This window comes from Conger conger, chromosome 11 (genome assembly GCF_963514075.1).
Source record: "Conger conger chromosome 11, fConCon1.1, whole genome shotgun sequence".
NCBI classification, from domain to species: Eukaryota; Metazoa; Chordata; class Actinopteri; order Anguilliformes; family Congridae; genus Conger; species Conger conger.
In genome coordinates, this window is record NC_083770.1 from 24,591,299 (window position 1) to 24,615,726 (window position 24,428).

The following is a 24,428-nucleotide window of genomic DNA, read 5'->3' on the forward strand; positions in this document are numbered from 1 at the left end:
TTTCATCTAGCCTACAAGTGTTGCACACCACCAGAAAATACGAATATATAAAATCCGTAGTAGACCTTGAAATGGCAGGGAATCGAATAAACACCCCCATTGGGTTTCTTAGCAACCCTAACAGCTGACCAATACAAACAAATTCAGACGAATATTTCCGAAAGTGGTGCTAATTTATAGCCTAATGCTTGCTGATATGTACAACTGGAATAAAACTACTAAAAACTAAAAAAGTATCAGATTATAACAGAGGTTGCTGTAAATCCATGGTAACTAACATCCGGGTGAGTCTTTGCTAGCTGCAGTTTATTGCTATGATTTCGGTTGCTTTCGGTCTTTCAGTCTTGGGTGAATAAGGCTACGTTCATTGAGTGGCCTAGCTGAAAGTGTTCCTTGTAAAATTGTTCACGCACGTATACACATCGTTTTCTTTAAATTTATCGGGTTTTAATTCATATTAAGATGAACCAGATAATGGTTTAATCGAGATTTGGCTGCATAACAGAGTGCAAAACTGTAGTCGTTGTGCTTCAGGTGCACTGTTCAGAACATCGGATTGAATACTACCGGTACTAAATTTCAGGCTGATTTTCATTGAAATGTAGTAAGAGTAGTGTGCTAAGTATGCGGTTTCAAACACAGTCACGGTCTGCCGAACACAGGGGGGCAAAATCCATCGGTGGACATGGACCAAAAAAGTTCTAATAATTGTAGAAACTTTGAATTAATTTTAACAGTAGACGAAAGATTGGTCTAGTCTACATGTAACGTCAGTCACAAAAAACATCAATTTATTTTATTATATTGCCTTCCATTGTTTTCCATTTTTTGTGCCTTTCATAATTTTCTTACTATATGTTCAGAGTAACTTATCCATAGCAAACAAAACCCCGGGTCAACTATTTGTGCTGACAGGGGTGGTGTTGAAATATGTAACATCAGTCAGTTATTAAAAAGAATCAGAATTTAATGAAAGCTCTATATACAAAGACACATGTTAATTTTACCTAAATCAATAGCTACAACCTCATCTGGATGTTAGTTCAAAAATTCCAGTAGTGACATGCCAAAATTTGTTTTGATAACTTGAATAAGTTTAAATTAAATAAATGTACAGGCAATCGGTCGATCATACAGAACATTTTATTTTTCTACCTCAATAATAAGGCCCTCATAATACATTTGTTTTGGCTGGGAGCAAATGTTCACCACACCTGTAGTACCTGTAGTGCACGGTCACGCTGCCAACATGAATAGCCACCCACTTTGTAATTTGTATGGAGATAAATAAGAAAAAACAAGCAGAACAACTACATTTCTCATTCAAATCTGTTCACTATATGGAGATTGCGATTGTCAACTTTAACGAGACAGCTTTGTTTAATGTGGTCCAAAAACACTTTTCTCAGTATCGTAGTGTTATTTGCAATTTGTGAATGCGAGTTTTGATGTGCTCTCCATTGGTATCTATGGACGTCACTGTCTCTACGTATTATATACAGTGGTTTTGTGTTTCATTTGGCAGTCTGCTATTGTGGCAGCAGCCAGGAAATGATACTTGAAAGGTTCTGCCAGCAGGGGAGTAGTAGTAGTAGTTTAATTACATACCATTTATGTTATATTCCATAGTTAATAATATATCAGGGTTAAATTATGCATTGGTGCCTTGAATATGTTGTAATGTCAATTCAACCAGAAAAAATGTGCTCCCAATTAAACAGTCTAAGGGTTAAGCCACACCTATTTCAGTTTTTTTGTCCACATGCATAGTCAGATCCCGATAAATTTGGTTGAACAGATACACACTTATAATTTATTTGCAAAACATATAATGCCACACCTACAGTAACAGTAGATGTTCTTTTATATTACAATTTGATAAAACGTATGAACAGTTAATTTATTTTGAATAGCTACACAGTACATAAATTGAAATTATTGGGTCCTTGTTTGACATTGAGTCTATCTTTCTAGAATGTTTTCCAAGATAAGCAATGAATCTGTGAAGATCCTAAACCTATCGGGCGATCAGGTGAAAACCCTACAGATTGAACGCACCGTGAAAATCCTGGACGAATGCATTTGGAAGGTGGAGACAGCATTCCTGCTCCAAACAATTCTGGTCAGCCTGGAGAGGATATCAGCAGGGCTTTGGGGTGGGCTTATGAGAGTCCTGCAGGAGCACCTGCTCTTAGAAGAGAGCTTTGCCACTCAGGAGCAACGGTCGCTGGAGGAGCAGAGTAAGGAGGGGAAGATCCATCTTGAAGGGCTAGAACAGGCACTATGTGGATCTTTTCAAAATGTCCTCCGCTACCTGCGAACCCACCCCTCTGGTTGCCAGGGGCTAAGCAGAGAGGCTAGTGATAAAGGATCCCAGAAGTTGGTTGAGGGGCTGAAGGGGTTGCAGGGCCTCCTCCGGGAGAGGCTACTGGTCAGCCCAACAGAGGAGCAAGTAGAACGAGACAGAAGTCGTTACATTGATGAACTCTCTCTCAGGCACCGTAATAACATGGAGGTGGTCTCTACACTGGAAGAAGATGTGGCAGCTACAACTAAAGATAAGGATGCTGAGGTAAGATAAGACAATATCTCCCTTTTATAAGACCTAACCCTTATCCTAACCCTAACTTAAAATTGCCTCTTCCTACAGTGGCCGGTGCCTGAAAAGGCTGTGGTAAATGATGTTACCATAGAGATATACCCTGCTTAACCTGATAAAATGATGATATATCCCCCCCACCTGTACTACATCTGTACTCCACACCCCCACTTCAGACATATAGGTATACACCGAATAACCGACATCTGTTTTAACCCCTTCGTGCAGATGCAAAAACTAGCATCCATCCATCCATCCATCCATTCATTCATTCATTATCTGAACCCGCTTATCCTGAATAGGGTCGCAGGGGGTTCCCAGCACACATTGGGCGAAAGGCAGGAATACACCCTGGACAGGTCGCCAGTCCATCGCAGGGCACACACACCATTCACTCACACACTCATACCTACGGGCAATTTAGACTCTCCAATCAGCCTAACCTGTGGGAGGAAACAGGAGTACCCGGAGGAAACCCACGCAGACACAGGGAGAACATGCAAACTCCACACAGAGAGGCCCTGGCCAATGGGGGATGCTGTGAGGCAGCAGTGCTACCCACTGCACCATCCGTGCCGCCCAAAAACTAGCAACCCTTGCTAATTTTTGTGGTGTGTTATGACCTCTGTCATAAGCTTTTGTTTACAGTTGTGCATCTTTGCTGTGTGCACGACTGTCTCTCTCTATTTTAAAAAGTCCACCGTGGGTAGACTAGCTCTGCAAACCTTGCATGTATAACTTATGATTGTTGATTACTTCTTGGACTTTGTGTATGACTGTATTTTCATATTTTTGTTTGACTTTTGACTCTCACCTAGCCCTTTTGATATATGTACTGATTGGATTTTGTTGCCTTATCGTATTCAGTGTATCACTTGTGCTCCACCCTGTTCGTCCACCCTGACTTTGACTTCGCCCCTCTGCTCCGATAATTTAGAATGTTTCCAGCTGGATTGTATCCTTCCAACAGCACACTGTTTTCCTTTATTACACAGGACCGGAGTTACTCATAGGACTGCAGTGTTCTTTCCCACTCCCCATTCAACACACCATCTCCCTATCATTTACCCTGTTATAGACTGAGAATACTGGGTTGTAACAGAGTGCTTGATTCTAAGACTTTATAACTCCATATGTGTGCGTGACAGGGATTTTAGGGAAATTAATTACATTCTTAAGTCTAATACATAAATACGAGTTATTTGATGGAGAAAAGGGAGTGCATATTGTGTCATTTAGATTCAAATGGCTAAACATGTCATTATTCACTCTTGTAAGATTTCTATACTCTTGTTTCTATACTTTTGTTGCAACATTTCTTCACGATTAGCTTCTAGAAGAAAGATATGTAGCTACATCACAGGAAACCAGGAAGTTGCTTGCTTCACTATGCTTCACTAGTACATAGCTAACCCAATGCAAAAAAGCATACAAAGGAGGTTGTATTAGCGAGTCCCCTCAAACCTTTCCACATTTCCCCATATATAGCCAGAGCTCACAGAAAAACAACAAATCATCAAATAAAGAGAACACCAAATGGCAGTAATAACAATTATCCTGCGCTATCCCTGTATGTCTAACAAAACTGGTCAACCATTATAGTACAGCTGGCTGCTGACTTGCATTACCGGTGATTCATTTTTAAATGGTATTCCAAGGTCTTTACATCTTTCATACCATCCCTATCAGACAATTAATGTCTCAGAGCTCTCAAATATCTATATTCAATATTACTATACAGAGCTTCCACAACCATAGTGATCAATAACAAATAATTGAATTACCCCTCAGACTTTGAAGAAGAGCAAGGTGATCCGTAAGCTGAAGAACTCGATGCTGCAGAGGGAGAAGATATCGGAAGACTTTGTGATTCGAATGCTGCAGGACCTGGAGAACCAGAATCTGTCACACAGGAAGACCTCAGAGGGCCGCCGGGCAAATATGCAGCAGGAAATCAATCAGCTGCGTATGCAACTCAACAACTTGATCACAGAGAACCGTGAGGTTGAGATGGCCCTCAGAAGGGTACGCTAGACATAACCCTGCTCTGGGCTGTTGGCTCCAGTCCCACCACTCATGCTACATAAACACAGTGCAACTTATGGCTTCTTTGAATTACATTGCAGGATTCAATCAAGCACATTTCATTTCCCTCTCTTAATTTGTTGATTTATTATCACATAATTAACTAATTTAACAGATCTCTCCTGACACGGTTTATTTGTACTATCGATCAGGATATAAAATATGTCCAGTTCTTCCAAGAAGAGACCTTTACTTGGGCCAGACTCGCCTAGAAATGGTCATGACAAAGAAAACTATGCTATGCTAGTGAATATTGTGGAGACTTGCTTTAGAATAACACAAGACAATACCTTGAAACGCAGCTCTCTCGGATCGGAGACGGAACTCGGTTCATACGAGCCGGAATTAGTCAATATTCACACGACATGGCAGAGTTCCGGGTTTGCAAGCCAAAGTTAAACAAGCCTAAACCGCTAAACCAAGCCAAACTAAAAAAAATACTTGTTAGAATAAATGCAAAATGTGTTCAATTTAACTGTACTTACTGCAGACATAATGTACACGTATGTGCGAAAATAAACTAACACCGACATTATAGACTGTGCTGAAAATCTGACTATGGTTATTATTATTTTCCAAGTTTCAAAGTCTGACCACATAGTTCTATGAATAACCATTTATAAACGTAAATTAGACTGAAATACGCAAGAGTATGGGTAAATAATAGCATGTCCACATTTAAACCTGATCACTATGGTGTATGTGACCCCCTGCCCTTACATCTTCACACACTTAGGAACCGGGACTTTGAAACTTTTGGTTCTCAGTGTCTTCATTACTCAATCATTTTTTCCAAAATGAGTAATACCAAAATGTTTTTTTGTATTTTCATCAGAGGAGGAACAAGGTGGAGTCAGAAATTGAGAACTGGATCCAGAAGTATGATGCTGACGTGGGTGAAAAACAGGTAGGGCATACTACCAATACATGTAGCATTTTCATAGCTATACGGACATAAATCCACTCTTATTCAGAATCAGTGAACACTCTTTACAGAACTACAGGGCTTGGAAGGACTTTTCGTCTCAGACTCTCTAAAATGAGTGCGTCTACCTTCAACTTTTTTTGGGGGTCTTTTCCTATAATTTGTTATAAGGTCACATTTGGAGGGATTGTTTACCATTCCTCCATGCAGAACTTTTCAGGACCATTGATATCCTTGGGTTTGCGCTTATGGACTGCCCTCTCCAGACCACAGGTTTTTGATGGGATTTAAGACTGGAGACTGAAATGGCTATTGTAGAACATTAATTAATTAACTAATTAATTAATTCATTATCCTAACCCGCTTATCCTGAATAGGGTTGCAGGGGGGCTGGAGCCTATCCCAGCATACATTGGGCGAAAGGCAGGAATACACCCTGGACAGTCCATCACAGGGCACACACACCATTCACTCACACACTAATACCTATGGGCAATTTAGACTCTCCAATCAGCCTAACCTACATGTCTTTGGACTGTGGGAGGAAACCGGAGTACCTGGAGGAAACCCACACGAACACGAGGAGAACATACAAACTCCACACAGAGAGGCCCCGACCAACCGGGATTCAAACCCAGGACCTCCTTGCTGTGAGGCGGCAGTGCTACCCACTGCATCCGTGCCGCCTATTGTCGAACAATGACGTTGTTTTCACTTAACCATTTCAATGTGGATTTCATATTCTTATTATATTTCTCTTACTTTTTTGTACAGAGGGCTCATATGAGTATGCCACATCAGATTCAACAAACTCACCTAACTTGAGACAACTGCCCTAAATGATATCCGTTATCATGCAGTACATATATATATGTACAGTACTGTAGGTGGGTTCCATCGGATACATGGCCAATGGGATTAACAACAAGGGACAACTGATACCTGATTGCATAGACTTCGGTTAATTTGTTTTCAATAATTTTCATACTCTTGTGAAACAGGAAGTGATGGATTGACATACTGTAATTATCTTAGACAGAGATGAACTATATTAAGGAAAATGTAATTGCCATTTAAGGGGGCGACATTAGATCAGGAGGTAAGATTGGTTGCCTGGCACTCGGTAGGTTACCAGTTTGATTCCCCAACTTGGGTGTATCGAAGTGTTCAAGACATCCAGTTGCTCCCAACAAGCTGGTTGGTGCCTTGCATGGCAGCCTATTGCCATTGGTGTGTGTATGTAAATGGGTGAATGGACATTAATTGGAAAGCCCTTTGGATAAAAGCTGTTTATATATGCAGTCCATTTACCAACTTAAATTTGTTTTTCTTCATTTTCATCAAGGGTGCAAATAATTCTGGAGCTTTGAACTTTGTTCAATGGACCAGTTGTGGTGCTTGCTCCCTCACAAAAGATACAAAAGAGGCAAACACAATACTTTCCCACCCCAGGTTTTATCATATTCACAGTGCCACAAATGTGTTATATCTACAAATAACTTTCACAAAAGGTGCATATGGTACAAAGCAACTCCATAGACAGCAAATAATATATTGTATTTGATAATCTCTTGCAAAACATGGGCATGATACAGGGCTCTGTGCTACAGGGATACATTTAAAAAGTGAAGAAATTGGTCAGACCTGTTACTCTCCAATGTCCCAATGCTTCAAAAAAGGGGTTGTATTATGTGTTATTTTTCTATTTCACACTAAGTGCTAATGAGAAAACACAGATTGAGGTTTTCCCTATCCCTTCAGGTGGAGCTGGAAGAGGTGTCTGTGTACTATGCACAGGAGAGCGAGGAGTTGCAGGAGCTGGAGGAGCACTACAGTGTTCTGGAGCTCGAGTACAGCCAGATTATGGAGGAGAGGCGCCTGGCCCAGGAACAGAAGGAGGAAGAGGAGAGGGAGCTGGTCATCAAGGAACAGAATGCTGTTATCATCCAGGCTCACTGGAGAGGGTTCCAGGTGCGCAAAGCAATGAAGGGCAAGCACACTGGGAAGAAGGGAAAGAGAGGAAAAGGAAGAAAGAATAAATGAATGTAACTGTGCTACCTACCCTCAATACACTATGAACATTGATGGTGGTGGTCATTATGGGTTATGAAGAAGCAGTAGGATTTATTACCGTTTATTTTTAATAATTACCGTTTTCAATGCTTTTAGTCTGTATATGACATATATTTTTTTGATGTGGTTATACTATTGGTACTGTTACTCATCCCATTTTCCTTATTTGAGCAAAATATTTCTTCCAATACCTTGGAGCTACATGCGCCACATTTTGTCATGTTATAGAGTTGCCGCATATCAGCATGCTGAAAGACACTACTTTCTGATATACAAGGTTTTTAATATGATGAATGTTCCCCATTGACTTACATTAGTGTAACTGTGAGCATGGACAGAATGTCAAATTGACAGTTGAGCCAGAGATTCTAGATAGTTTAAAGCAAACATTAAACTTTTAAAACTGGGATCCAAAAGAGAAATTCAATAAGTGATATAAGACAATGTAAAAAGACTGTAAACTTGACTAAAGGTCAAATAAATAAATTGCTATGATCAATTTAAACCACAGATTTAATGGATGATTTACTGCTATGCTGATGACACTGAACATTAAATCAGCTCCAAAAACCTCTTCTCTTCTTCCCCACTCTCTCTCTCACTAATTGCTTTCATGACATTAAAACCTGGATAACCCACAACGTTCTACATCTCAACAGTAACAAGACTGAAATCATGCTTGTTGGCTCCACATTATCTAATACTGGACATCCCCTTTGACGATTTCCCTCTACCTGTCTCTCCTCAAGTCAGGAGCCTTGGTGTAATTCTTGATTCTACACTTTCCTTTGAACAACACATAAAGAATATCACCAAAAATGCTGTTTTCCACCCTCTCTCACTCACGATAAAAAAAGAAAAGTACCTTGGCTTAGCACAGTTCTGTCGCACTGACACTGTGACAGACAGACGCTAATTCAGTAACAACGGGAGTTCAAACTACGCGTTCGACCACTCAAGTCACATGTTGACTCGCATTTTGACCACTCAAGAGTCTAGTGTTGACTAGCGACGAATAAAACAACGGCCGTATAAGTTCGTTTTCAAATCGTGTCAATTAAAATCACGCGTTGATTCGGATTCTGATATGCATTTTGGGTACACCTGCGCTGAAAATGTAATTGCAACTACCTTATTTTGATCGAAAAGGGCAGGCATTTTCTCATTATAGCCTATGGGGAAATTGAGAGTTACGGTGGACTGGACGCCATATTGGTTTCTGCAACTTCTGCCTCCGCCTGCCTCTCCAGTTCCTTATACACTCTATGGTTGCAACTTATCAAGAGAGGAACCAAGAGGAACACAACGCAGGTCGATGTGTCACGAGAACGGAAGAGGTTGCGACTCTAAAGTTTATTGATCAAGCACGACGTATATTTTTAAGATCTAAAAATGTTGTTCCAATGACATAGAATACTGGGCGGAACTTTTGATAGGTTTGAATATGAGTTTTCACAACAAACTATTGCTACCAGCAACGCTGACGGGCTTTTAAATACCGTAGCTAGCAGCTTTGGTAGTCTTTTCTCAATGTGTACCATACTCTCCGTAACAGTTATTAACCTACATGAAGCCACAGCTGGTAGCTAGCTAGCTAGCTATATATACTATCGAGGACGATCGCTAGTATGATTAATTCTGACCAAAACAGTAGCTACTGTTCTAACGCAGAGCGTAGCCGCACAAACTGTTGTGCTAGCTAGCGAATCAAATTGGGGTCAATTCTAGATAACGCTAGCTAACATAATTCATAATTATACGAGACCAGTAACGTTGGAGACCGACACTACATTCAGATGATGGCAGACTGTGAAGATGACGATGTGCCTCTCATCTTCACCTGGGACGATGCCAGCTGCGGCTTATTAAGTGAAGAATCGGAGAGTGCCGCAGCAACCAACGAAAGTAAGTTTCTCTCCCCCCCCCCCGCCCTCATACGTAATGTTACCTAGCACTACATTCAGACGGTGAGCTGATGCCAGGCGGAACTAATTGTAATTTGGTACGGCTAAAAGCGACTGGAGTAGGGGCAGTCTGCGAACGAATCTTTTCGAACGAACTGACCCGTATATTCTCCATCAAAGATTCGTTCGTTTGTCTCTCTCCCCAAATGCTGAGACCTGCCCGCTCCATTGGTTCAATTGCCCGCTCCCGCTTTCTCTCCTTAACCCTTTCCACTTTGCCCCCCTATAGGGCAATTTCCACCTATTTTCCACGTATAAAAGTGTCAATATCTCAACTATTTACTGCACACACATGTGTTGTCGACTTAAATTAAAGAAGTGGCTTGTACCATTCAGAAATGTACATACAGTATGCACAAAAAATACTAAACAATGAGAAAACGCCTTTTGTTTTTATAGTTTAGCACTGAATATCTCAATTTATAAGTCAAGGACCAACCCAGAACTATTTTATATTTGTGCACAAACTAGATGTGTACAAAATCTGGTAAAAATATTGACAGGCATTCAAAATCCACATTAGCTTTCTCAAAACTGCACCCTGATGTCAAGTGTCCCAAATCTCTCCAAGTACAAAACCTCTCCATATCTCTTTGTCCAGACACATGAATGATCAGAAATGTTTCTTTTTCTATTCAGACATATTTTCTGATGCAATATGTAAAGAAAATGAACCTTCACATATATGAGAGTATGTTTTTATAAAGCATGTCAAAAGTTTCCAAAAAGCTCTCCAAAAAGGATTAATCGCCCTAATGCTTTTAACCAACCTGCATCAGTTTATTTCTAAATTCAGTGAACTAGAGCCTCATTTAGCTGCCTGTATATTCATTCTGCGATTTGAATGCAGCGATATTTCTAAACTGTCCGTTGCCTGAATATGACACGTTATACCTTGTTGGAAGTGGTAGGAAAACCTGTACAAGAAGCTTACCATGTTTTACATTAGTTTGGTGCTGAAATGACCTAGCAATGCACTTAATAAGAAGTAGTTCAAGATGACATTTGCTTAGGTATGGTCCCAGCAATATTTTTGTTCTGATATTGGAACATGATTTTTTCATGTAGAGAAATGGTGTCAAGGTTTGTTAGAATATGCCTTTTATTGTTTCAGTCAGTTGTAAAGTTGGAGCTCAGCTTGGGGGAGGCTGGAGTTTTATTGTCCTGCTGTGCAGATAAGAAGCTGATAGGCATCTAAACTGTTTCTATTGCCAACAGAGAGTTACGTCAGTTTTTTGTTTGATTTAAATATAAACGCAACAATAATTTGAGACATTGACGACTCAACCACAAGGGGGCAAAGTTCATAGAGTTAGAGGGTAACTACACCCTAGATCAAACATTTTTCTCTGTAAATGTGTTTGTATGCTAACCTCATCGTGACACATTTTTATTCATGCAATTATTTTATGAAATAATATCAATTTGGCTTATACAACTGGTCAAATTGTGTTCTGCTGCATATAAAGTTGTTCGCATAAAAATGTGATCTGCAGTGCACTCTTGCCCTGCCCGAATCATGATACAAAGGGTATGGTGGTGTCATGTATAGATATCTATCGGATATCCAGATGGAAAATTGTTGATGTCCACAATTTCATCCGTTTAATTTGATGCCTCATTTTCAAAGTCAGCAAGTCAGCTTTTATGGATCAATACAAAACAGAACACTGCCAGCACCTGATTGGTTAGAGAATACTTTAGGCACACACCTACTTTAGCCACCCCAGAATGCGTTTTTTCAAAATTCTCTAGAAAGTGGAGCCAGGCTGAAACTGTTAGTGCACTTACATAGTCAGACTAGTCTTAAAGAGTAAGTCATGAAAATCACTGTCTTGGGCTAAAGCCCAGTGTACATCAAACAGACTTGAGACAAGATTTTCTACTAAAAACATTATAAACAGTCCCGTCTCAAGTCTGTTTGATGTAGACTGGGCTTTAGCCAAAGACAGTGATCTTCATGACTTACACAGTGTCCAATAGTTGTACTTATACTTATCAGACCTTATCAGCATTTGTGTGAAGGCTGACAGGCTTACTGAAATACCAATCAAACAACTGCAAATTAACAACTGTAAGTACCTACATCTGGCAAGCCGTAGAGGCACTGAGCCAGTGAACTAGCCGTGACCGAAAGGAGCCAGAGAATGCGAGAGCCAAATGAGCATTGAACTACTGAACGACGGAACCATGCACTGGTGTTCAATTGAAAATACCGCGCAGTTGTGCCATAAGACATAGCGTTAATCCCGTTAGCAGGCAGCGCGCATTCCGCGGACCAGCTGAATAGTTAGGATATCACAGGTAATATTCATCTAAATCTAGGCTATGCAATAAAAGTGATGAATGATTTTGCAAAGGCCGCAACGTGCATCATCTCATTTTTTTAGGTAGCTAGCTACATGTCAATATGCTATCTGTAGGCTGCAACAATATATTTTAGATATTGTCTTGATTGTATTAATGTTTCTTCATTTGTATTAATTTCACGTTTATTAATAGTATTCATAGCTGATTAATCATTTAGGCTGCTAAGCAGAAGGTTTATCTATACTGCAAAGCATAATTAAACAAATGTACAATTTATTGACCAGTTGCAATAAAAAAATAATGATAATAATAATAAATTCCAGTAGTTTTATTTTCCTTGATTAATTGGCGAGGCTATTAGTGGTGTCAACAAATGCTGTCTAAAAGAGGGGTAATGATATAGTTATATAGGAGCAATTCCACAGTAACGTCAACCTGAGAATGAATAAATATTTATTAAAATACTTATTTCCCAATGAAACTTCTTTCACATTTACCCTTAGGGTATAGAAGACATGTTATTACAATTACAGTGCAGGATGCACTGTATATCGTCATTTTATTTTTTACGTTACAGATGTGACAGATAAGGAAGCATAAAAATAAGAAGACATTAAAGAACATCTGTTTATAGGCACGTCCCATTGTTTCCTATTGGGTAAAATATGGCGACACTTTAGACTAACGTACCTGCTGTCAATGCGTTGACACAGCTCCCGTACTGTAATAGTGTACTGCAATAGTAAAGGCGATATTTGGACTGAAATAATATGTTGTTCTTTAGGCTGTTTCTATTCAGGAGAAACTGTGCCAAGAGTAACTTTTTTAATATGCAGAGCTTTACGCGAACAGAATACAAATAAAGAATAACACATTATTTCAGTCTGAATGTGGGAATACAGTAGGCTACACCAGAAATTCATCTCACAGAATTTTTTGATTACAAATCTAAAATTGTGTTGGACAGAAAATGTGTTTCCCAAAGATTGAGGAGCTCAGTGCATGTATAAAAAGTGCTTTAATTTCTGTAAGGTGAAACCAGAATGGGGAAATCCCTAAATGGTTTGTCCCTTTCGTCCTGTTTGTCGCTTTGTAGTTCTACCTTTTTCAGGTCACCCGTTGTCACTATTAACTACTAAATTAAATAACAATTCATACAAACCATGGTAGATAAAAGATAAAAAAAGAAGGTATTTTCACCATTTGCTGTCTGACTTGTTCCACACACAGTCATTCCATAGTAATGTTAACCAGAGCATACAAAAATAAAGTTACTTATTTCTAAATTAAATTAGATGAACACTTACCCTTGATGATGTTCTAAACAATTTGTTTTGGTAAGCATAGTGTTTGGACTATATCTCTGACTTGTTTTTCATATAAAAATAATGGCTCATAACAGCTTCCTTGACTGTCATTGGCACAGCTCTGTTCCTCATGTTGACAAACACCAATAACAGACTCCAAAGGCATGCTAAAGCCAAGAATGAAGACTAGATACTGAAAGCTTTCTTATACCTGCACTATGCAGCAATTGAATTCACCTCACTAATCAGAAACAGCGGAGAAGCGAACCATCTGATTAGTTTTGGTCCCCTAAAATAGAGGGTCCATGTATAAAATGGGATGTCATTCCTACGTGGATCACCCAATATGGCTGTATATAAGTAGAAATAAAGTTTTTATATTTGTTCTTCTACTTCTTCATCATAACAGAACACTGTAGCTTTAAAAAAAAAAACTCCACATGTTATCACATGTTAGTGTATCCACTTCATTAATCCTGCTGCCTTTGTACCTTCCACACTGGCTGGAAACTGCTTTCTCAGCATTGCCACAGATACCTTTCTTTTTTGTGTCCCGCATCCCAAAGGGTGTTGTGGAGCTAGTGATTCGCTAGTAGTCAGTCAGTATTCTCTGTGGCTTCCTGTTGAATTGGAAACAGTGAGAGCTTGGCTTTCTATTTTCTGAAACAGACCAGGAAACCAATTTCTAATTGTCCAGAAGGTCTTTTCTGTATATGGGAAAAGATGAGCCTTATAGCTGAAGCCTCATTTCAAACTGGAGCCAGGTTGAGCTTGTGCGAAAGAAAACCTTGCTCAAAAAAGTGGCCGTAGGCTTTGTTTTGTTTTTGTTCCATCTCTGTTGGATGACAAAAAGTGGCTCTATTGTGTGTCTCTCTGACTGGATTTGGAATGGCCCACCAGCTCTCCCTGTCTCTGTCTGTCATGGGGCTGAACAGAAGCAGTCTCTGGATTGAATACTGTTTTTTGACTGTGGGTCTGTGAGCACTCTACCTCTGGATATAAAATAGGCTATAGCGCTTTTTTGCTCATTTTTTCACTTTCTTGTGTTGAGGTAATACTGATCCTTCCCACGACCCTGTGCCTCTTTGTCCCAAGAAAGTGTCCTGACATGAAGCATTGCCATCTGCCAGGTGGTGGGCTTTCATACTGTCAAGACAAGGGATCTTCTTTTCAAGAATCTCTGGCAATTTCAAAGAAACTTATGACGACCTACTTTTCAAAATGTTTTCTTGCAAGCAAGACTGGAGAAGAAAGCCTGGAGAACCACAAACCTTTTAACATCCACTTTTAAAATCTTGTCCCTATCTCAAACTACTACAAGCCTACAGGGATACATCGAGCAGAAAGTGGATTGCTTGTGTGAGTGGAATCATCAGTTTTATGGGATTGTCAGGTGCTTCATCGGCTGGCTGCAGAAGAGTTATGGGTGAGGATATGGGAGCTTCCATCGTGCTTGGATGAGGAGAGACAGTCAGGGATACAGACATTAGTTCTATTTTTGTGGGCCTGCCATTTACATGCCAGCTGTACGTATGCATATTTCCTTTCCCCATGATTTGTGTTGGCAGTGGGTCTTTGGGAAATGGGACTATGGTTTCTGCATTGAATAATAAATCCAATTCAGCATAATAATTATTATTTTGTTCTCTTTAAACATAAGACTTTTGGTCTGGTTTTCATGATGTTTCCACCTTTTTTTGTAGTTTCGTGAAAATTGATTGTTCGGGAAATTTCAAACATACATTTTTTTTGTTTGGATACTTATTTTTGAAGGTTTATTTAAACTATTTATAGATTTGTTTTGTCTTTTTTTTTTCTCAGAACTCAAACTAAGCTTATGAACTTGTATGTTATATTTGGAGGAACCTAAGTATAATGTGAAATCAGTTTCATGTTTATGTAGTATTACGGTAGTATCAAGGAGTTGATTCAGCAAGGGGGCTTTGAAGTCACTGTCAGTGTTTGGGAAGTTTGACTTCCATACAAAATTATGTCCTGGTTTTGTAATAACCCCCCCCCCCCTAAAACTAGAACTATAGAGAACAAATGTTGACTGTTGGACCAGGTATATTTTTCTCCTTTGATTGTTTTGTCATATGGTCGTCAAATGCATCTCAGAACTGCAGTTTTATTCTGTTGATTCTTCAGCTAGACAATTTAACAGCTCTTCTTTCTGAAGAAACTGGTTACAACCTTTGATAGTACTAGGGATTTGAGAGTATGTTTTGAGTCGCAGTATACAAAAACAGCATTGATATCACAGTAAAAGGCTGAAGCTAAGCAGGTATGGGTTAATACTTGAATGGTAGGCCTCCTGGGAAAACTTAAGTTGCGGCTGGAAGTGCTGTCGGTGGGCCAGTAGGGGGCGATTTTCTATCTGGTCAAATTGTCCCCAATGAAATCGAAATCCTGACTCACTGTGGTTATTAAAGATCCTATTACACTCATTGCAAGGAGTTGGGGGTTCCCTGGTGTCCTGGCTAAGTTCCCAACCCTGGCACCTAATCATCCCCTGATTCAAAAAGATTGTTCCCTCCCTCTCCACCTCAGCTGGTGTGTGGTGAGCTTTTGGCCGCAAAATGGCAGCCATGCATCACCCAGGTGGGTGGTACACATTGGTGGTTGTTTCCCCATCATCACTGTAAGTGTCTTTGATTGTCTAGAAAAGCACTATATACATGTAATGATTTATCCATCTATGAAAAGCTGAGCTTAAAGGTACAATAGGTAATTTTGGACTTCTAAAGGTCAAGAGAGGAATAGCAGCAACAAACACCTTAAAACCACAACACTGTTTATCCCTCCCCCTTCTCTGTAAACTCTGTGGCAATTAGAGAACCAATTTTCAACCAATGTGCTTTAATTATTGTACAGTTATACAATGTTTTGGTGCAGAGTGCTGTCAACTGTATATTTTGAAACCCAAATGTAAGGATAAACACAGGCAGGGTGAGTCAACATGTCAGTGAGCCTTTTTCTTTGGTAGGAAGGGATTTACAATGGTCTTGTAACAATGTTTTAATGCAAAAATCTTACCTATTATACCTTTAACTGTATTCATATTGTCAACGTCAGGTGTCAAATAATGGTCCCCACCCAATGAAATCGGATTTGGCAGTAGTGCGCGGGGGTGGTGGGGGACACCATGTTTACTATTTGCGTGTTTTAATTCTGTTGGTTCTTTTGTGTATGTCAGTCTTTAACGGAGGTCTGGTTTCTGTATAGATGGCAGTGGCTACAATATTGCGAATGATGCAGTGATCCCTACCCCTGGGCCCCAGGACCACAGATCCCACTTTGGCATGCTGAAGCAGAGCTGGGAAATGAACTACCAGGAAGCTGCCATCTACCTGCAGGTGAAGGAATACCTTTGCTGCTGTGTCTGAACAGAACAGAGGGAAATATGTCCATCTAATGTGAAGCGAAATTTCTTACGATGATGTTGATGGAAATGATGATGTTGAGGGGAAAAAAATTCATTCAACAATTCATTTTCAATCAGAATCCGTCATCAAAGTCAAAATAATAATAAAAGATTAAAAAAAAAGATTTTACTCGACTGTGATGGTTAACATTTCAACACGTAGAGAGTTACAGTATAGTCCGTAAGTATTTGGACAGTGGCACAATTTCTGTTCTTTTTGCTCTGTTCAGCACATTGGGTTTGAAATGAAACCATGAATATGAGAGGTTACAGATTGACCAGATAGACCAAAGGTTGGCTGTCACAAGACTTTTAAATCCAGGCGTCAGTTAATGTTGGCCTTTCTTAGAATCTTAGAAGTGGTTTTTGTCTTGACACTCCCAAAGAGGCCAAATTGACACTTCTCTGACAATCCTTTTCATCCAGTTGCTCAGTTTCAAAGGATGTCCTGGTATTGGTAGTGTCTAGGTTGTTCCATATTTTAATATTTTGTTATAATGAACGGTGCTAAGAAACATCAATGTTTTTACAGATCCAGTGGCATAAATGGTATCATAATGAATGCATTACCTTGATAAAATGTGACTTCATTGTACATTATGTAACATTTTGCAGTAAACTGTAAGCTGAACAAGTTCCCTTTTGTGTATGTGATCTTTAGGAAGGTGAAAATAATGACAAGTTTTTCACCCACCCGAGAAACCCTAATGCGCTGGCCGCCTACCTGTTTGCCCACAACCACCTTTTCTATATGGTGGAGCTTCTGACGGGGGTCCTGCTGATGGTGCTGTCGCTGTGTGAAGCCCCTGCTGTGCCCTCCCTCCGGCTTGATGTCTATGTATGTATACTTTTCGTCTTCTAGAGCAACTCAGATCCATTTATACAGCTAGATATTTACTGATATATTTGAGCATTTACCTTTTCTTTCTGCTAGAGCAGAAATGGTGCCAATCATTTGATCAAGCTCCTACCATCCCCTGCTAGGACTGAGTGGTTCTCTTGTATGGTTGAGAGTATTACTGGTGGATAGACCCTGCCAGGCTCCTGGATCAGGACAGGAACCATGGGTGTCTTTTCAGCTGAGCTCTATTGAATTGACTGGACTCCACAGGTTCATGCAACCCTAGAACTGCTCGCGCTGGTGATGGTAGCCTTTGAATTGTGCATGAAACTGCGTTGGCTGGGTTTCCACACCTTCATTCGTCACAAGAGGACCATGGTCAAGGTAACCATCTTCACTCCTTCTGTCTTTATATCAAGCTTGACGTCATTCATTGTGCTCTGCTATGTTTCTTGCCCCACATATCATCTTTGCAACTCATCATCTAATTTGACAATGAATATTATTTTATAATTGCAATTGCTTAACAGTAAAAACAAATATGCAGTACAAAGTGGTTGAAGTATGTTTGGTTAAAAATGTTTGGAACATGATGGCGAGATTGTGTGACGCTCCCTGTAGGGCAGCCACCTCTCAGTTGACGTATAAATCTTACCTCATGTGGCGCGGGATTTAGAGCATACTGTATCTGCAGTGAAATCTGCGTTATTGAAAATTTGTGATAATAATATTGTAATATTCAGTCTGTAAGTATTTGGACAGTGACACAATTTATGTCGCTTTGGCTCTGCGCTCCAGAGAATTGGATTTGGATTAAAGCTATAAATATGAGGCCATATAGCTGACTCTAATCTTTAGGTTATTTACACCATATCCAGTCATCCATGTAGGATTAGGCTCTTTTTTAGATGGCCTCCCCATTTTAGGGGAAAAATCTAAACAAATTGACAATCTTAAATAAATGGTCATATTGGACAATTGAACAATTTCCCAGGTCATCACCAGGAAAATTCCTGATGAACATGACATGACATGACTCTGCCAGTCCTGTCTAGCAGCCATCTTCAGTTCCTGTTCCTATGGGTCGCAAGCTTTCGGTAGTCATCAAATTCAGAGGACCTGCAACCAAGTGCTAAATATGACAATTTTATTTTATGTTGATTTGTCTAATGACTTTTCCCCCTAGAATGAGGGGACTATCTATAAAAGGGCTGCAAATCCTACATGGATTGCTGGATATGGTGTAAGCCCTTAAAGATGATTCCCCTCCTTCGTATCTTATCGTTTTAATCCAAATCCAATGTGCTGGAGTAGAGAGCCAAGGTTTGTGTTACTGCCCAAATATTGACCGACTGCTCTGTATGTGAAATAAATAGAACTGTTCTGCCAACTAAACATTGATGTCTGGTTGGAAAATGAATGATATAATCCAATGTAGTAACAAAAGTAACATAACCATACTGAAAGCAATGTCAGTGTAATGTAATGGGTGTGCTCTGTGGTGGAGCAGACCTGTGTGCTCCTGCTCCAGTTTGTAGAGGCCATCGTGGTGCTCGTCAGGCAGACCTCCCACCTGCGCGTCACCAGGGCTCTTCGGCCCATCTTCCTAGTGGACTGCCGGTACTGTGGTGCTGTGCGCAGGTAATTCCCTTTCCTTTCTGATGCGCCAAGCTGGCACTCACACCACGGTGTAACACCCTGAGCTGGGCCTCCAGGTGGATCAAGCTGTAAGACGCTGGTTGTTATAATAATGATAATAATAATAATAATAATAATTCCTTTATGCATTTACAGTGAGCACCATAATTCATTGGACAGTGACGCATTTTTTATTTTGGTTCTGTACTCTAGCACTTTGAGTTTAAAATGATACAATGACAATGAGGTTGAAGTGCAGAGTATTGTCTTTAATTTTAAGGTATTTCCATCAATATCAGATGAAGCGTTTAGAAATGATAGAACCTTTTGTACATTTCAGGCATCAAAAATAATAGACAATGTAGAATAATGTCATAATTTTTTATATTTGGTCACATATCCTTTGCCTGCAATGACTGCTTGAAGTCTGCAATGCATAGACATCACCGGATGCTGGGCATCTTCCCTGGTGATGCTGTGCCAGGCTTGTACTACTACTGTATCTTCAGTTCCTGTTTTTTTCGGGGGCTTCAGCTTCAGCATGTAAAAGGCATGTTTAATTGGATTCAGATCTGGTGATTGACTCAGCCAGTCAATGGTTTTCAACTTTTTGGCGGTTAACGTTTGGAGGCATTTGGTTTTATCTGAGCAAATAAAATATTTATGTAGACTTCAGAAGTCATTGTTCTACTTCTGTCTGCAGTCATATCATCGATGAAGACAAACAAGCAGGTTTCAATGGCAGCCAGGTGGTATGTTTTGGATCATGGGCATTCTTTTTTTTCTCTCCACACTTTCCTCTTTCCATCACTCTGGTACATGTTAATCTTTGCCTCATCTGTCCACAAGACTTTGTTCCAGAACTCTTTGGGCTCTCATTGGTGCTTTTTAGCAAACTAATCTTGTTTCTGTTCTTCAGGCTTATCAGTGGTTTGCTTGTTGCACCCTCTGTAGTCCTGCTGATGTAGTCTTCTACATATGGTAGACATCTGCATCCAGGAGAGTGTTTTTGATCTTTTGGGCTGTTGCCAGGGGGGCTTTCTTCACCATAGAGAGTATTCCACCGGGTCTTTGGGCATTATTGAGTTCAGCAGGTGTTTTTCTTTTATTAATAATGAACAAAACTGTTGACTTGGGCATGCCCAGGGTATTGGCAATGTTTCTGATTCATTTCTGAGCCAATGAATGATGGTGCTCACTGTATATAGCGCTTTTCTCATACTCAAAGCGATTTACAGTGATGAGGGGGAAACTCGCCTCAACCACCACCAATGTGTAGCGCCCACGGCATGATGCAACGGCATCCATTCACCTCAGAGGGAGAGAATAATTATATGCTCAATTAAATCAGGGGACGATTAAAGGCGGATTTAAAGAGCCAGTTTGGAAATTTGGCCAAGACACCGGGGAACCCCCTAATCTTTGCAGTGAGTGTCTTGGGATCTTCAATAACCACTTTGAGTCGGGACCTCGTTTAATATCTCATTCAAAACACAGCATTCCTATAACTGCACTGGAGCATTGGGGTTTATATGATACTGGCCGATCGTCCCATTTCTAGCAGCTTAGTTTCCCCAGGAGGTCTCCCATCCACATACTAACTGAGCTCACACCTGCTTAGCTTCAGCCATTCTGCAGAAACAGAGAGCATGGTGGTATGGCTGCTGTTCCCAGCGAAGTGCCAGCCCGGCGACTGGGTGTGTTCCAGTCCCAGTTGTGCCATTGCTGGCTATGGCCAGAGGTCAACATTGGCGAGACAGCAATTGGCTCAGCCTTGCTGGGGATTGGGGAATGATAAGGGGTAAGCCATTTTCATTGGTCTTATCGCTCTGTAGTGGCCACTCCTAGTTAGACCAGGTGCCATGCAGATGCACAAGCTAAGAATATGCTGACCTCCTTATCCTCAGGTGACATGGGCAGGATGTGATTGGTGGGGTGTCTGCAATATGAAAACCTGCGAGAATATGCCTCACGTGAATCGCAGGAGTCATCGGCTGTTTGGCTGTGTTCGGGAGTTGGGAAAAAGAGGAAATATTGTGGTATAAAATATAACTTAAAAAACAAAAAAAACCCTGAGCTGACACTTCTCTTCCCAACAGGAACTTGCGGCAGATCTTTCAGTCACTGCCACCATTTATTGACATCCTCCTCCTCCTCCTATTCTTCATGGTAATCTTCTCCATCTTGGGTGAGCATTTCACTGCCTGTTTTTGCACATGTTTGTACTCCGAATAATTTCTAAAATGCTGATTGATTCCTTGTCCTTTTGCTTGGCAGGCTTTTGTTTGTTCTCCACGAATACAGCAGACCCTGTAAGTGTGCTTGTTCATTTTTGTGCCTATTATAAATGCATGTATTGTAGGGTGTACTGTAAATCCTGACTGCCCCCCCCCCTTGTCCTTTCAGTATTTCAACACTCTGGAGAGCAGTATTGTCAGCCTGTTTGTGCTCCTGACTACAGCAAAGTAAGAAGGTTAACACTGATTTATGAAAAAGACTTGGGTGCTGTTTCTGAGTTCTGGCTGTGTTTTAATTGTTCCAGTGGTATCTCTGCAGCTTTCCGGATGTGATGATGCCAGCATACTCCAGGAATCGCTGGTCCTGTGTGTTTTTCATTGTTTACCTGTCCATTGAGCTCTATTTCATCATGAACCTGGTAGGTCTTCCTCACAATAAGCATTTAATTATGGCACATCAGTGTACTAACTATCACTGTATTAAGATATTTTCTTCATTGGACACCTTTCACACAGATGTGGCAAACATAATTACATCCTGATTGGTCAAATGGTTGAAGCCATTTTGACTTGTTTGCTTCTTAAAACACCACCTTTTGGCAGAGGGGCACCAAAGGCACTTGTGTGCTTCCACAGATTTAAGTACTGAACTAGTGGACCAGATTTTGTGAAGATCAGGCAAAGCGTTCACAAGATGTTTTAGTAAAACTGCCCACACCCTCAAATATGTATTGATATCTGGACGTTGTGCCGTTATTTGTCGTTTTCTCAATAATTATTGGTCCAATTCACATCAAAATGTTTTAGTGTCTGCTGTAGTCAATAAGCAACCATAGTCATATACCACAATCCTCAATGGCCTCCATTGAATTGACTTCAAGTTAACTTTTGGTGGAAGTGGTTGCTTCCTGGCATTCTGTTCAGAACACTCTGAGTCTACGTTAAACAACAACTTCTAGCGTTAGAATGCCAACTCTGGCAAGTGATAGGCCATGCAGAAGCATTCATTTACGGAAATATATTCCTAATATTGGAAGGAATTATACTCTATACATACTCTATATATGTCTTGTTTTTTGACTTTGTTGATGGTGTGTGAAAGAAAGCAAAACTATATTGTCCGCTGGGTTTTGCACTTCTGAGGTTTAGATTCCCGGGACTAAAATATGGGCAACCAGTTCGTCCACCTTTGCCAGTACTCAGGCCTGATAATTATGGCCAAGCCATTAATGCTAAGGATAGGTTAAGCCGATTGTATACAATCAATTTGACACACACATCCGCTTCAGGGTTGCTCAGGGTTTTTTTCAGTGGTAGCCTACTTTCTTTGAAAGCAGTAGGCTTTTGTCTTTTCTGATAATTGCTAGGAACATGTCGTTGTTGTGAAGTGTCTATTTTCTCTGATTATGCAGAATTATGAAGCTAACCGTAGCTAGTTTACATTTACATTTTAGTCATTTGGCAGACACTTTTAATCCAAAGCGACTTACAAGTGCAAGTGCAGTTTTCACAGAAGTTTGAATGTCACTGACTGCTAGTAGTTACCAAATACGAGTGAACTACAGTGAAGCAAATTAAAATGCCTTGAAACATCTCTAGAGAAAACGGATCTTGTCAAAATCAGATGGGTTTTTTAAATTTATTATCATTTTTATTTATTTAAAGCAATTGCCAACCTGGAACTCAAACTTCTGTGTAACTACATCAGGCTACTTTTGAGATTCTGAGATTTATCAAAATGGCATTCCCTGCTCAATTGCTGTCAGCCACATTTTAGAAATAGTTGTGGCAAACCTCTGCAGGAATAAGAGCTAAAACTTGCTGAAATTATGTAGTGTGCAACACCCTATACTCTGAGCAGTTAAGTAGTCTGAAGTGTGAATGTGTTTCCCTTGCTCCCAGCTTTTGGCTGTGGTTTTTGACACATTCAACGGTGTGGAGAAGATGAAGTTCAAATCCTTGCTGCTGCACAAAAGGACAGCCATTGACCATGCCTTCCAGCTCCTGGTCAGCAGGCAGGTGAGCGGGTTTTAACACTAGAAGAGCCAGGCTTTTTTCAAGGTCAGGAACTGGCAAATACCAGGTTAAACAACATCTGCATCCTTTTGTTCTCACTGATGGGCCATCAGTCCCCCATCCCTACAATGCATTCAAGTTAGTCCTGCTCTGTGATATGTGTCTTGGACATGCGCCCAGTTAGCACTTTATTAGGTATATATTAGACTTATTGGTATTCTGCTGCTGTAGCCTATCCACTTTTGGTGGATAGGTTTGATGCACTCTGTGTTCAGAGATGCTCTTCTGCATACTACTGTTCTAATGTGTGGTTATTTGCATTACTGTCACCTTCCCTTTCTCCCCCTTCTCCTCTGACCTCTCTCATTAACATTGCATTTTTGCCCACAAAACTGCTGCTCACTGGATGTTTTTATGTCCAGTCCAAAGACATGCAGGTGAGGGACTACAGATGAAAATTAGCTCTTTAGCTAACTCTGCCGCATTTACATTGATGTGGAAACTGAAAATGTTGATTATGCACTGTCCCTGATAAATAAAGGAAATGAGACTCCTGAGACTGTTGTGTGTTAAAATCCCAGAAGATCACTAGTTTCTGAAATTCTCAAACCACCCTGTGTGGCACCAACAATCATTCCACGGTCACAGTCACTTAGATCACATTTCTTCCCCATTCTGACAGTTGGTCTGAAACACAGCGGAACCTGTGCAACAGCGGAAGCGCAAGTGCATAGATCAGGGATTGGAGTGCATACATTTCTGAGCTGGGAACATTGAGGGTCAAGTGTCCAATGATCACATTGCTCACAGCATTTTACTCCTGTTTCAGAGGCCCAATGGAGTGTCCCTCAAGCAATTTGATGGGCTGATGCGTTTCTACCAACCACGGATGAGTGCCCGTGACCGCTTCCTGACTTTCAAGGTCCTTAACCAGTCTGGTCTGTCCATGCTCAGGTACACCCTTTCTCACTGTCTTCAGAAATGGATGTAGCCACATCTTTACATCATG

General features: G+C 40.5%; 2 protein-coding genes across 4 annotated transcripts in view; both read left to right on the plus strand.

Moving 5' to 3' along the window:
• The first annotated feature begins 147 nt into the window (after positions 1–147).
• Positions 148–8,190, plus strand: iqcd (IQ motif containing D). Its single transcript, XM_061261294.1, has 5 exons — positions 148–284; positions 1,975–2,572; positions 4,391–4,624; positions 5,520–5,591; positions 7,371–8,190. Exons 2-5 carry the CDS (start codon positions 1,976–1,978, stop codon positions 7,650–7,652), a joined length of 1,185 nt encoding a protein of 394 aa, XP_061117278.1. The 5' UTR covers positions 148–284; position 1,975; the 3' UTR covers positions 7,653–8,190.
• Positions 8,191–8,928: 738 nt separating this feature from the next.
• Positions 8,929–24,428, plus strand: part of LOC133140958 (two pore channel protein 1-like) — a 35,035-nt gene continuing 19,535 nt past the window's right edge. Inside the window, exons 1-11 of one of the 3 annotated variants that reach the window (XM_061261284.1) lie at positions 8,929–9,587; positions 16,489–16,619; positions 17,349–17,525; positions 17,799–17,912; positions 19,039–19,169; positions 21,266–21,354; positions 21,444–21,478; positions 21,573–21,631; positions 21,723–21,822; positions 23,306–23,422; positions 24,249–24,373. In XM_061261284.1, the coding sequence (XP_061117268.1) occupies positions 9,479–9,587; positions 16,489–16,619; positions 17,349–17,525; positions 17,799–17,912; positions 19,039–19,169; positions 21,266–21,354; positions 21,444–21,478; positions 21,573–21,631; positions 21,723–21,822; positions 23,306–23,422; positions 24,249–24,373 (1,187 nt within the window). In that variant the 5' untranslated portion in view covers positions 8,929–9,478. The remainder of the gene's footprint in view (positions 9,588–16,488; positions 16,620–17,348; positions 17,526–17,798; positions 17,913–19,038; positions 19,170–21,265; positions 21,355–21,443; positions 21,479–21,572; positions 21,632–21,722; positions 21,823–23,305; positions 23,423–24,248; positions 24,374–24,428) is intronic. The other 2 variants (XM_061261285.1, XM_061261283.1) reach the window with 2 other exon arrangements.

What these genes read in the sequence shown, in the direction of transcription:
- iqcd (XM_061261294.1), top strand. Translation starts at nt 1,976, where the DNA reads ATGTTTTCCAAGATAAGCAATGAATCTGTGAAGATCCTAAACCTATCG. An exon ending in TTGAGATGGCCCTCAGAAGG is followed by an intron (nt 4,625 to 5,519) that starts GTACGCTAGACA and finishes TATTTTCATCAG; the next exon opens with AGGAGGAACAAGGTGGAGTC. An exon ending in CTGACGTGGGTGAAAAACAG is followed by an intron (nt 5,592 to 7,370) that starts GTAGGGCATACT and finishes CTATCCCTTCAG; the next exon opens with GTGGAGCTGGAAGAGGTGTC.